Consider the following 12,891-nt stretch of genomic DNA (forward strand, 5'->3'; position numbering starts at 1 on the left):
CTGGCTTCAAGTGCATGTACTAGCTAACACTATAACACTTTAACATGGTGTTAGTGTGCTGATGGTTCTGTCATTGGGAAATAATATCAATAAGGCATGATGACTGAATTTTGGAAAATTTAAGTTTTGCAAGATTCCATTTGTGTGAATGGTCCATTTGGATTCCAGAGCTGATGTGAATGGTTTGGAGTGGTGAGAGTTACTGAACCATTGTTCCTTGCATGGCTACTGACCTGCACAGTGTGCTGACGATCTGCCTCCGTTCCCTCTCTCTATGCCTTTCTCTCTCCCTCCTCTCCCCACCTATCCTGCTGTCATTAAAGAACGCCTCATAATAATGGCTGCAATGGAGCAAATGGAATGGTATTGAAAAACATGGTTTTCATGGGTTTGATACCATTCCATTTACTCCATTCCAGCCGTTATTATGAGCTGTTCTCCCCCCAGCAGCCTCTACTGCAGCAAACACATACCTGCTTCTTTTCTGTTTCTCTGTTGACTTGTGTTATCTCCAGGCTTAGGTCTTCAGTGTGGGAGTAGAAGCAAGTCAGAATTGTATTATACTTTAAATGGCAGCTCTGTTGACCACCCGGTCCAGGCCAAATCCAAAAGCACATGGTACATTGATGAAGGTAAAGCCCCAGCAAGATACAGTACTGAGACTCCCATCTGTCTTGATAGCAGGGTCCTGTTAATGCATGGTTGTTCTACAGTATTCATTTACCAATCGGTGAACAAATAAAGAATGCGTTTGATCTTTAACTTAATTGTTGTATTGTTTAGGTAGATAACATTATTTCAATTTTTACTGTGATTTGATTTAAAAAGCTTGCTATCAATACTAGGGCTGTGGTGATACCAGTATCAAGATATATGTTTTCCAGTGCAAAAATAAAAACATGAAGCAGATCACTCTTTTGGTTCTTTTAAAAAATACCTGCTGTATGTAAAATAGTGTGTTCTATAGCTTGGAAAATAAATAAATGTGACTGGATGACAACACAATGGGGGTTGTTTTCCTAAAGTTAAATCCGCTTTGTGTTTTGTTTCCTTGAGACTATGCTAACGAGTATCGCGATACTGGAATTGTCCCGGCCCTGATGAAGACCCTTCACTGAGAGTCCTCCATCTATTCATTCCCATTAACTGTGAGATCCACCTGCATGGTGCAATTGCGGTGTCATGGTCTTCCTCAAATCACAAAGGCTTTTAATAATGCTTTAACATTTCTTGCATTTATTCACTCTCAGAATAATTAAATTAGGTAAAACACTGTACTTTATTCTTGATGGTTTCCTGTAAGCATTAGTGAAAGCCTTCAGTACTTGGTTTAAGTGAGGACGTGGATATGTTTCATGGGGGATGGTGTGGGGTAGTTTAGGTAGGTAGCCTACATGCGGTCAAATATAGTTTTCCTTACAGCATGGTGGTGATGAATGGATCATTACACAAGTGAAACCAAGGGATTGAAAATGATTGAGTCATGTAAAGCCTGTGTGTAAAGTTATGGAGCTATCAGTGGACTCTAGGGTGAGGAAGACCCAGTGGAGATGACTCCTCTATGTCGCAGGAATGAGAGAAATCCTATCACAGCTGTTTCCTCTGTTCTGTTTCATCACCTCTGTTTTTGTTTTTCATCACTGCCTTCTTACCCATATGTTCAGGTCCATCATATTCATATTTGATGGTGTATTGTACTTTCCATTGGTGACGTGATGATCTTATGACTCACCCATCTCTTCTGGATTATTCTGTGGCTGTCTCCATGTGGAGGCATTTAGATTTTCTCAACACACTCTCACAGTGACACAAATATTAACGTTTTTCAACTCCCATGGGAGGTAAATTAAAACGTCCTTGTGTCACACAAGATACGTTTTGTGGTTCTTTTTACAGTGAATGTACAAATGTGTATCCACTTTATAGTGAAAGTGTTTATAAACCAACGTTACATTTGGTTTGCTAATGCTGATATGAAGCTGTGACACCACCTGCACACTCCCTATTCACAACGTTGGCAAAAAAAGCCTAATTAATATCTGATGACTCCACAATGCTAGAAGCTCTCTCTGTGTAATATCTGCTGCAGTGAAAATTGATTGTCTGTTGTTTTCCTGTGCAGTAGGGGAAGACCCTGCCAAGTCCCTCACAGACACGCCCCCTGACTTCAATGAAACCACACCTCCTACCAGGGCCCCGCCCTCTGCTTCCTTGTCCATTGACAACAAGTTCCACTCCCTGCCCTTCAGCCTGAGCCGTAAGACGGGGCCCAATGGCAGCCTGAGCCATGGACCCCTCTCCCTCTCCGTGCAGTCAGTGATGGGAGAGCAGATGCAGATGCCAGAGCCCCCATCGCCCAGCCCTCCCTCCCCGAGGCCCCCCTCACCCCTCAGCTCTCGCGGGGGTGGGGGAGTGCCTGGTCTGGAGGTGGGGTCCCTAGTGGAGGTGAAGGAGAACCCGCCCCTGTGTGGGGTCATCCGCTGGGTGGGGCTGCCCCCGGGACTACCAGAGCCACTGGCTGGCCTGGAGCTGGTGAGAGATCATTACACTGACTGGAAGGATTGTCTCTTTGTCGCCTCTGAGACCTGGCTGTTTTGTCTTGTGTTTTTCCCAATAACATTGTCACAGCAAGTGAACTAAGAATTTCAGGAAAACTTCAGAGAAGCCAACATTTTGGTTAATTGAATGGTAGAATCATCCAAATCCAGTATCATTACTAGCTATATGTTTGGTGTAATAGCATACAGGTAACTGCACTCAACATCATGATGGCCTTGTCTGGTTCTGCTCTCTCAGGAGGAAGAGTGTGTTGGCTGTACAGACGGCACCTTTCAAGGTACCCGCTACTTCAGCTGCGCGCCCAAGAAGGCCCTGTTTGTGAAGCTGAAATGCTGCCGGCCTGACTCCCGTTTCCCCTCCCTACACCACTCCTCCAACCCCATAGAGAGATGCAACTCTATCGGTGAGTCACTGGTGTCACCTGTCAGTCCTGCGCTGAATTACTAATTGACTCCTAGGTACTCCCTAGGATTGGACGGGTAAAGGCTATACAGGGACATTTCCACCCAGCTAAGCAGTCCTGCCCAGGATTGTCAACTTAAACTTCACTGTTTGTGTCTGTCCAGCTTTCGGGGGTTATCTGAGTGAGGTGGTGCATGAGAACACTCCTCCACGCACTGAGAATGACGGTCTAGACATCATGGTGGGCAAGAAGAAAGGTATCCAGGGACACTACAACTCCTGCTACCTGGACTCCACACTCTTCTGGTGAGGACATAGAAAAGAGATCTGAGTTTTCACTTCTTCCTTGCGTGTATTATTATAGAGTTCTTAACCTCATTCCTATGTCACTGTAGTGAGTTTTTTAAAGTCTCAACAGGGAGTCATGTTTATTCTTTCCCTCTTTTCCCGTCTTCAGCCTGTTTTCCTTCAGCTCAGTCCTGGACACAGTTCTGCTGAGGCCGAGGTCCAAGACTGACGTAGAGTATTACCGAGAGACACAGGAGCTGCTACGCACAGAGATAGTAAACCCCCTGCGCATGTAAGTAGGAAACTACTCATCGTGTTTTGTTCAGACACATTCATTCAGTATGATGTCATGTGGCAAACCAATGCTTAACATGTAATTTCGAAGCACTTTCATTAGATTTCTAGACACAGCCAATTATCATAACTGTGAGATCCTCTGATTCTATTTTTATTTGTCTTGGTAGACATGGCTATGTGTGTGCCACTAAAGTGATGAAGCTCAGAAGGATACTGGAGAAGGTAGAAGCTGCCTCAGGGTTCACGTCTGAAGAAAAAGGTGTCTAATGCCTTTATCAAAATATTAAAGATTTGGGGTTTTGTTATTAATGTCATAAACTTATTCTAAATGTTTTAAGCTTGTTATTAACTTAACTTGTCACCTCACAGATCCTGAGGAGTTCCTCAATATTCTGTTCCATCACATATTGAGGGTGGACCCCTTACTCAAGCTGAGGTCAGTCTACATTAAACGTACTCCTAAACATATCCTCTTGTTATTGCTTATCTAAACTATTTCTGCTAATAGTATACACATTTTAATAATATTTAGACATGCATCTAAGATGAGCTCAAATTAGATGATTTCCTATGTATTACAAATGATATCCTGTTTGTGTCTGTCGTGTCTAGGTCGGCAGGTCAGAAGGTTCAGGACTGCTACTTCTACCAGATCTTCATGGATAAGAAGGACAAAGTGGGCGTGCCAACCAGCCAGCAGCTCATAGAGTGGTCCTTCATCAACAGTGACCTCAAGTTTGCTGAGGTGACCTGTCTGTATGTCTGGCTGGCTGTCTGTCAGTGGTTGGGTTGCTCAGAGGTGAATGATTTGCTGATTGCAATCAAGAAGCAATTCACTCTAGGAGCATGCAGGGAGAGTCAACTTGACTATCAATTCTAATGATTAGCTGAGTTAATCAATGACAGGCTGAGCTACTATGGGAAATTGGCAGGATCAGTAGTTTGTAGAACACAAATACAGTTCTCTTTTGTGGAATTTTAGTGGGATTTTGTTTATGTAATGTCTGTTCCTCAGTAAGGTAAGATGGTGCTGACAGATATGGCAGCTCTGCTTCTAGGTCCAAAGCAACTTTGCAGTATTTGTTTTTTGTTTTTTTGTGTGTTATTTCTTACATTATTAGCCCATCATTTTGGGGGTGTTATTACATACAGCCGTAAGAACTTTTGGATATCAGAGCGGTGGTAACTCGCCAGAATTACAACCAGGAATACGACTTTCTCGAATTGGATCCTTTGTTTGTACCCTCCAGGGTAATTGAACTTATTCCAGAGCCTGCTCCAAAACACCGCCGGCGGAGAAGAGGTATTTAGAGTGGAATTCTAGTCCGACTCAGGAGGCGTGCACACCATCCACCTCTTATATTACTCGCTAATGTTCAGTCTCTGGACAATAAAGTAGACGAGCTCAGAGCGAGGATCTCCTTCCAGAGAGACATCAGGGATTGTAACATAGCCATGTTTCTGTGAAACAGAGTATCTCGGGATATACTGAGTTCTCAATACATCGGGCAGACGGGAATAAAGAACTCTCCGGGAAGAAGAAAGGCGGGGGTGTATGTTTCATGAATAACTACTCATGGTGTGACTGTGATAACATACAGAAACTCAAGTCCTTTTGTTCACCCGACCTAAAATCCGCCACAATCAAATGCCGACTGAATTAACTCCCAAGAGAATTCTCTTCGGTTATAGTCACAGCCGTGTAAATTCCCTCTCAAGCCGATACCACGGCGGCTCTCAAAGAACTACACTGGACTTTATGCAAACTGGAAACCACATATCCTGATGCTGGATTTATGGTAGCTGGGGATTTTAACAAAGCAAATTTGAGGAAAACGCTATTGAAGTTTTACCAACTGTAGTACTCGCTCTAGAAAAACATTGGACCACTGCTACTCAATTTTTCGAAATGCCTACAAGGCCCTCCCCCACCTTCGCTTCGACAAATCTGAGCATGACTCCATTTTGTTCCTCCCTTCCTATAGGCAGAAACAAAGAGGAAGTGCCCTTGCTAAGGTCTATTCAACGCTGGTCTAACCAATCGGAATCCATGCTTCAAGATTGTTTTGATCACGTGGACTGGGATATGTTGCGGATAGGCTCTGAGAATAACATTGACGAATACGGTGACTGAGTTCATCAGGAAGTGTGTAGGAGGTGTTGTACCCACTGTGACTATTAAAACCTACCCAAACCAGAAACCTTGGCTAGATGGCAGCATTCACGCAAAAATGAAAGCGTATACCACTGCATTTAACCATGGCAAAATGACTGAGAATATGGCCAAATACAAACAGTGTAGTTCCCTCCCGTAAGGCAATCAAACAGGAAAAACGTCAGTACAGAGACAAAGTGGAGTCGCAATTCAACGGCTCAGACACGAGATGTATGTGGCAGAGTCGACAGACAATCACGGACTACAAAGGGAACACAGTCTTGCTTGAAGATGTCCACCATTTTACCCAAGAAAGCAAAGGTAACTGAACTAAATGACTATCGCCCTGTAGAGCTCACTTCTGTTATCATGAAGTACTTTGAGAGACTAGTCAAGGATCATATCACCTCTACATTACCTGACACCCTAGACCCACTTCAATTTGCTTACCGCCCCAATAGATCCACAGACAATGCAATCGCCATCGCACTGCACACTGCCCTATCCCATCTGGAAAAGAGGAATACCTATGTAAGAATGCTGTTCATTGACTATAGCTCAGCATTCAACACCGTAGTGCCCTCCAAGCTCATCATTAAGCTCAGGGCCCTGGGTCTCAACCCCACCCTGTGCAACTGCGTCCTGGACTTCCTGATGGGCTGCCCCCAGGTGGTGAAGGTAGGAAACAACACCTCTACTTTGCTGATCCTCAACACCAGGGCCCGTGCTCAGCCCCTTCCTGTACTCCCTGTTCATCCATGACTGCGTGGCCACGCATGCTTCCAACTCAATCATCAAGTTTGCAGACGACACAACTGTAGTAGGCGCAACAGCGCCTCTTCAACCTCAGGAGGCTGAAGAAATTTGGCTTGGCCCCTAAAACCCAAACAAACTTTCAGATGCACAAGAGCATCCTGTTGGGCTGTATCACCGCCTGGTACTGCAACTCCCAACGCATCACCAAGGGCAAACTACCTACCCTCCAGGACACCTACAGCCCCCGATGTCACAGGAAGGCCAAAAAGTTCATCAAGGACATCAACCACCACTTCACCTCGCTATCACCCGGAAGGCGAGGTCAGTACAGGTACATTAACGCTGGGACCGAGAGACTGAAAAGCAGCTAATATCTCAAGACCATCAGACATATAAATAGACATCATTAGCTGTCTTCCACCCGGTTACGCAACCCTGTACCTTAGAGGCTCCCGGCAGGCGCTGCATCTCAGTGCTAGAGGCGTCACTACAGACCCTGGTTCGATTCCAGGCTGTATCACAACCGGCCAGGATTGGGAGTCCCATAGGACGGCGCACAATTGGTCCAGCATCGTCCTGGTTAGGGTTTGGAAGGGGTAGGCCATCATTGTACATAAGAATTTCTTCTTAACTGACTTGCCTAGTTAAATAAATACATATAAAAGAGGCTGCTGCCCTATATACATACTGTAGACTTGGAATCACTGGCCACTTTAATCGAACACTAGTCAATTTAATAATGTTTACATACTACTTTACTCATCTCATATTTATATACTGTATTCTATTCTACATTATTTGAGTCAATGCCACTCTGACATTGCTCGATCTAATATTTATATATTTCTTAATTTCATTCTTTTACTTTTGGATTTGTGTGAATTGTTAGATACTACTGCACTGTTGGAGCTAGGAACACAAGCAATACCATCGGCTAAATATGTGTATGTGATCAATACAATTTGATGTGGTGACTTCATACGTCTTCTCTCTGTTCAGGCTCCTTCCTGCCTTATCATCCAAATGCCTCGCTTTGGGAAGGACTTCAAGATGTTCAACAAGATCTTCCCCTCACTAGAGTTAGACATCACAGACTTACTTGAAGACAGTGCGTAAAAAGTTATTTTATTTGAATGTGGTAGAAGTTGGATTATCATTATTGAATGTGATAACTGTTTTCCATATCATAAATCTACTGTTCTCCATCGACATATGGTTGTGTGTGGGTGTGTATAGTCAACCCTCAACCCTGTGCTTCTCTCTCAGCTCCCAGGGAGTGTCGAATCTGCGGGGGTCTGGCTCTGTATGAATGCAGGGAGTGCTACGAGGACGGTGACATCACTGCCGGGAAGATAAAACAGTTCTGTGAAAAGTGCAATACACAGGTAACCGACAGAGGGTGCCATTTCACCAACATAGAAACTAAGGGGATCTCATCAGGGACTTGCAGTAGTTGTAAAGCAGTGTAGTTCCAGTACAATCCACTTGGGGGCGACAAGTCCTAAGGAATGCCTGAGTTTCATGTAACTTTCTAAGTTGTATTTTATACTGGGTGGTTTGAGTCCTGAATGCTGATCGGCTGATACCTGTGGTATAAGGTCTGATATACCACGGCTATGACAAAACATGTGTTTTTACTTATCTAATCACGTTGGTAATCAGTTTAAAAATCAATTACACATATTCACAAATGTGCCTCAAAGTTCAAGGTAAATATTTTGTCTTCAGCTATACGTTATTTAAGCAATAAGACACCAAGGGTTTGTGGTATATGACCAATATACCACGGCTAAAGGCTGTATCCAGGCACTTCTCGCTGCGTCGTGCCTAAGAACAGCCATTAGCCGTGGTATATTTGCCATATACCATACCCCCTCGTGCCTTATTGCTTAAATGACGTATAGCTGAAGACAAAATATTTACCTTGAACTTTGAGGCACATTTGTGAATATATGTGTCATTTATTTATTTTAAACTAATGAATTGTGAAACTTGTCATTCTTCAGTTTTATTCTTTACTCTGTAGTTGCCATCGATCTGTGAGAACTGTTATTAGACCGATTTATAACTAGTGATTAGAAATACTGAAAAAATCCCCAAGAAATAGGTAAATACTTATTTCCAACCATTATGTGTCGTACGTGTATGTGTTCCCTCAGGTTCACCTCCACCCGAGGAGGAAGGCCCATCGCCACGGCAAGTTGTCCGTCCCCAAGGAACTGCAAGAGGGTGTGTGGCGGCAGGGTAGCTTCCCTCGCCAGCGGATGGAGCTGTTCGCTGTGCTCTGCATCGAGACCAGTCACTACGTAGCGTTCGTCAAGTACGGCCACCAAGACTCTGCATGGCTCTTCTTCGACAGTATGGCCGACCGCGACGGTATGGGGAGAAATCTTCTTCAGGAGTTATTGGATAACTTTTCGCTTTTTGTTGTGGGGGAAGCAGTATTTTTGAATCATTTACAAAGTTATTATGAACTGTCAAGCTATTTTTGATTTTGTTCATAATTATGAATAGATATTCAGCTCAATAGTAAATATTTTGTATTAATTCACACACAGAAATTATATTACATAGCAATATAACCAGAACACTTGCCATTGCTTTAATACCACAGATCTGAGTGCTCTGTCTGTTTGTTGTTCCACAGGAGGGCAGAATGGCTTCAACATCCCCCAGGTGTCTCCATGTCCGGAGGTGGGGGCCTATCTGAAGATGACCCCTGAGGAGCTGCACGCCCTGGACCCCAAGAGCATCCAGGGCCAGGCCCGCCGTCTGCTGTGTGACGCCTACATGTGCATGTACCAGAGCCCCACCATGAGCCTATACAAGTAGAGCCCCTGGGGAAGGAGACTCCCAGACAGACAGACAGACGGCAGAGCTGCAGTCCAGAGCTCTCTCCCTGTGTCCCCACCTCCTCCTCAATGCCTGCCCCTGTCTCCTCAGTCTACTCTGCCCAAAGTGAAGACTATATAAAAGAGAAAAGCTTATTTGCACTGTGCATTTGTTGAAGTGTTGTTGTTCTTGTTTTCCCTCTGTGGTGAACAACAAAACAAGCTGATCTTGACGTCAGTAGCTTCCCTGTGCCTCGTAGCTGAGTGGTGGGGGACGGCGGTCGATGGAGACACGAGAAGTCCGCTGAATATTATTCCCTTCCTGCGGAGCGGAAGAGGAGAGAGAGAGAGGGGGACAGCATGCTCGCCTCGGCTGACCAAACATGCGAAACAAAAACAAGCCATGTTAATGGAAGGACAGAGGCCACCTCATTTACCTAAAGCAGGGGGAGTCCTGCTTTTCTTAATCAGTGTAAGAGATGGGAGCACTCCATAATTCAACTCATAGTGGAAATAATGGCATGTTCAAAACCCTCAACCAACTATGTATACGGTTTAAACAGCTTGTCTTAAGACCTCCTTAGTACCATGATCCATTATGTCAGATGTGTACCACCACCAACAGTATATTTGTGTCAACCGAATATAGCATTAGGATCAACCAGAATACTTTGGTTGGCATATTTCCCTATTATACCTTGTGGATTTCATGAAAGTGTGTGTGTTCCAAATGGATATATGGTAAAGGTGGCTGTATGACCGGTCTCCATGCAGTCAGAGGACAGGTCAGGTACTCTAAAGCCTGGCAGGTGTTTTTGAATTAACAGGTTGTGGAAATATTCAACTGAAATTTTAGATTTTTCTTTTTTGTAAGTCTCAAGGCATTGTGTGTCAGCAAACTAAATTATTTTATATCTAAACTTTTAACTGCACTCAAGACATAGCAAACTCCTGCTTGACATTTGTCATACTCAATACTTATCTATCTGATGAGACAAACAGTATATGCCTTTTGTGTCTTTTTCATACATTTGTGACAGTCAACTCCCCAACCATGGATCAAAATCAAGTAACTTAAAATACAGTATATACCTAATTATATTTTAATCTGAATATATTTACATTCTCGTATTTTCTTTTTTGAAGGAAATGTAAAAAATATATTAAATATAATCTTTACTCCTCCTCCCATCTCTCACCAGATATTGAAGTGAGTTCTTGTGATTCATGCTGTCCCATTAATACTACTGAATGTTACAATGTCACAATGAAGGCCTGATTGGGAGGCTCAATGCTGGTTTCCAGATGACTACAACCTCCACAAAGCCCCATTGTGATTGTTTTCCCAGGGACCCTCAAAGGGGACATTATTACTGTGTGTGCTTGTTTCTGCACTGCTGAAGTTTAATGCTCGTCACAGACAGACAGGAGGACTTTCTTTACTCCACTGGAGCCTGTGAGTCTCTGATATGGATATCTATGAACATTGACTTGTGCATCTATCTTTAAAGTATATAACGGATGCAAATTAATGTCAGTGCTGTTCTCGTAAATGTTAACTAAATTAAAACCCCTGTTTTGAAAAGTATGAAAAGTGTTTATTTGTCATGTGCCTGGCAGTTAGCTTTGTTTGGCGCGTCTGAGTACGAGTGAATTGTGGTACGCTTGTCATGTAGCTTGATTCAACTCTGGTGTCCGTGTCCTCACCTGTCACAGAGGTGCAGGTCTCATTAGCATGGTGTCTCTGCAGGGGCTCAGCACAGTGGGGATTCTGCTCTGGTTGATGCGTTTGTCAGAGAGACGGGGTGCAGATGGGACTAACCTCCCCGTGGGCAGAGACACAGCAGCTGGACACTGGTCCGACAGGGAGCTCGAGGCCTAGACAGCACATTAACACAAGGTTCTATTTTCTTCTCTTTATCACCTCAAACTACAGTCTACTGGAAAAGGCAGAAACACTTTACATTTTTTTAAACCTATCTCTGATCAATCGTTATAATAGTGAAAAGGGTATTCTTTTTTGAGTTACCGGTAGTCATAACTCACTGGGCACAGACATCAATTCAATGTTTATTCCACATGGCTCAATGTTATTTTATTGAAATGGTGTGGAAACTACGTTGATTCAACCAGTGTGCCCAGCGGGTGCATGGCTACATTTCTAGCTTAGTGAGTGACTTGTAGTGCCTGTCTGAGGACTGCAGCATTTCAAGCTCTTGAGAAGTCTCATCTATGTTTAAGCAGTTGTTGACAATGTGTGAGCAAGTGGGTTTATGCCTTTAGTCATAGGCTTATTACAATATGGGCCCCAGTCTAGGCCTCTTCAAAACAACAGTCAATCATCTGCTGTCCAGGAAATAAATACAAATTGGGTGCAATATTCTTAACAATAAAGAATGACAAATCAGTTTTAAGATGGCAGTTTGTTTGACTACTTGTGTGACTGGCTTTTCATTGTTATTATCCCCATGGCCTATATGTTGGGATTAAGTTCCATATACCCTATGACCCAATTCCCCAGGACTTTGCAACAAATAGATAAATCAACCTGTATTATACATGCCTTTCCCCCACAGGAACCCTCTTACACACCTTACACCCATTTAGTTTTTAGTCAAACTTGAAACCAGCTTAGCAAGCTGACTTCAGAAGTGCCAGATAAGTATTTGTCAACACAACAGCTGGCGCCACAATGCCCTCTTGTATCTTAATGCCACAGCATATGCCAGCCGCTCGTAGCTTGTGATAATTTAGCCGGGACTGGTACTTCAGGAGCAGATGGGCTCAAGTATTGTTATTCTCACTCCAGCTCAGAGGCCCTGGGGGAGAATGCTAAATAAAATCAAAGCAGATGGACCTTGCTGGGCTGTTTATGATAAACAGCCAATGGCCATCCAACACCGCTGGGTTGGGGCTGCTGGGAAAGGGGCAGGGTCTACCACCTATAGTCTCCACTGGACAGGAGCAAATATTACACTGGTGGATTGGGCCTCTGGAAAGACCTCAAACTTACTTAGCCTGGAAAACACACAGAATATTGCTTTTACTACTGTGCTGTTTTAGTGTAGTGAAACAAAGCGATTTTCATTGTGGATCCAAGACTGTATTCTTCTCCAACCACTGTCTACTTATGGTACAGTCACACACAACAGAAGCCCAGACACACACTCAGAATCACTTTCTCCCTTTTATTTTAGTGCTGTGTTTGAAGTATTTTTTTGGTCTGAATTTCCTGTTCTTTCTCACTCATAATAGTCAGTCCCATATTTTAACTCGGGACTATTTTGTTCTTTTTTCTTATACTTTCCCAAGATTGGCTGATGTTGTTCTTGGTATTCTCACATCTACTCCATGCACGGGACCTTGAAAAAGACATGGGCGGTATGGTTTTTATTGTAAACAGCCTCCCATCACATCAGGTAGTGATTCTGCTGCCTGTCTACTATACATAGGAATGCAGAATAGTTGGTTCACACTCAGCATTGCACTTGAAATCCAGTCTCATTCCCATGGGAAAGACAGCCAGTAAACAAAGAAATCCTATCAGAGCCTGGAAAGAGAAGGTAAATGTAAAAGCCCATTCAGACAACAGGAAAACAGTGA

The 12,891-nt window shown here is 43.6% G+C and overlaps 1 protein-coding gene across 2 annotated transcripts in view; it reads left to right on the top strand.

The window, feature by feature from the left end:
• LOC112248164 (ubiquitin carboxyl-terminal hydrolase CYLD) overlaps window positions 1-11,702 on the top strand; it is a 59,951-nt gene extending 48,249 nt beyond the window's left edge. Inside the window, exons 8-19 of one of the 2 annotated variants that reach the window (XM_042321200.1) lie at window positions 516-632; window positions 2,123-2,532; window positions 2,797-2,962; window positions 3,126-3,267; window positions 3,419-3,541; window positions 3,714-3,805; window positions 3,916-3,982; window positions 4,159-4,291; window positions 7,457-7,565; window positions 7,724-7,842; window positions 8,617-8,833; window positions 9,105-11,702. In XM_042321200.1, coding sequence (XP_042177134.1) covers window positions 516-632; window positions 2,123-2,532; window positions 2,797-2,962; window positions 3,126-3,267; window positions 3,419-3,541; window positions 3,714-3,805; window positions 3,916-3,982; window positions 4,159-4,291; window positions 7,457-7,565; window positions 7,724-7,842; window positions 8,617-8,833; window positions 9,105-9,289 — 1,880 coding nt within the window. In that variant the 3' untranslated portion in view covers window positions 9,290-11,702. The remainder of the gene's footprint in view (window positions 1-515; window positions 633-2,122; window positions 2,533-2,796; window positions 2,963-3,125; window positions 3,268-3,418; window positions 3,542-3,713; window positions 3,806-3,915; window positions 3,983-4,158; window positions 4,292-7,456; window positions 7,566-7,723; window positions 7,843-8,616; window positions 8,834-9,104) is intronic. The other variant, XM_042321201.1, reaches the window with a different exon arrangement.
• The last annotated feature ends 1,189 nt before the right edge of the window (window positions 11,703-12,891 follow it).

This window comes from Oncorhynchus tshawytscha, linkage group LG04 (genome assembly GCF_018296145.1).
Source record: "Oncorhynchus tshawytscha isolate Ot180627B linkage group LG04, Otsh_v2.0, whole genome shotgun sequence".
Classification (NCBI taxonomy): domain Eukaryota; kingdom Metazoa; phylum Chordata; class Actinopteri; order Salmoniformes; family Salmonidae; genus Oncorhynchus; species Oncorhynchus tshawytscha.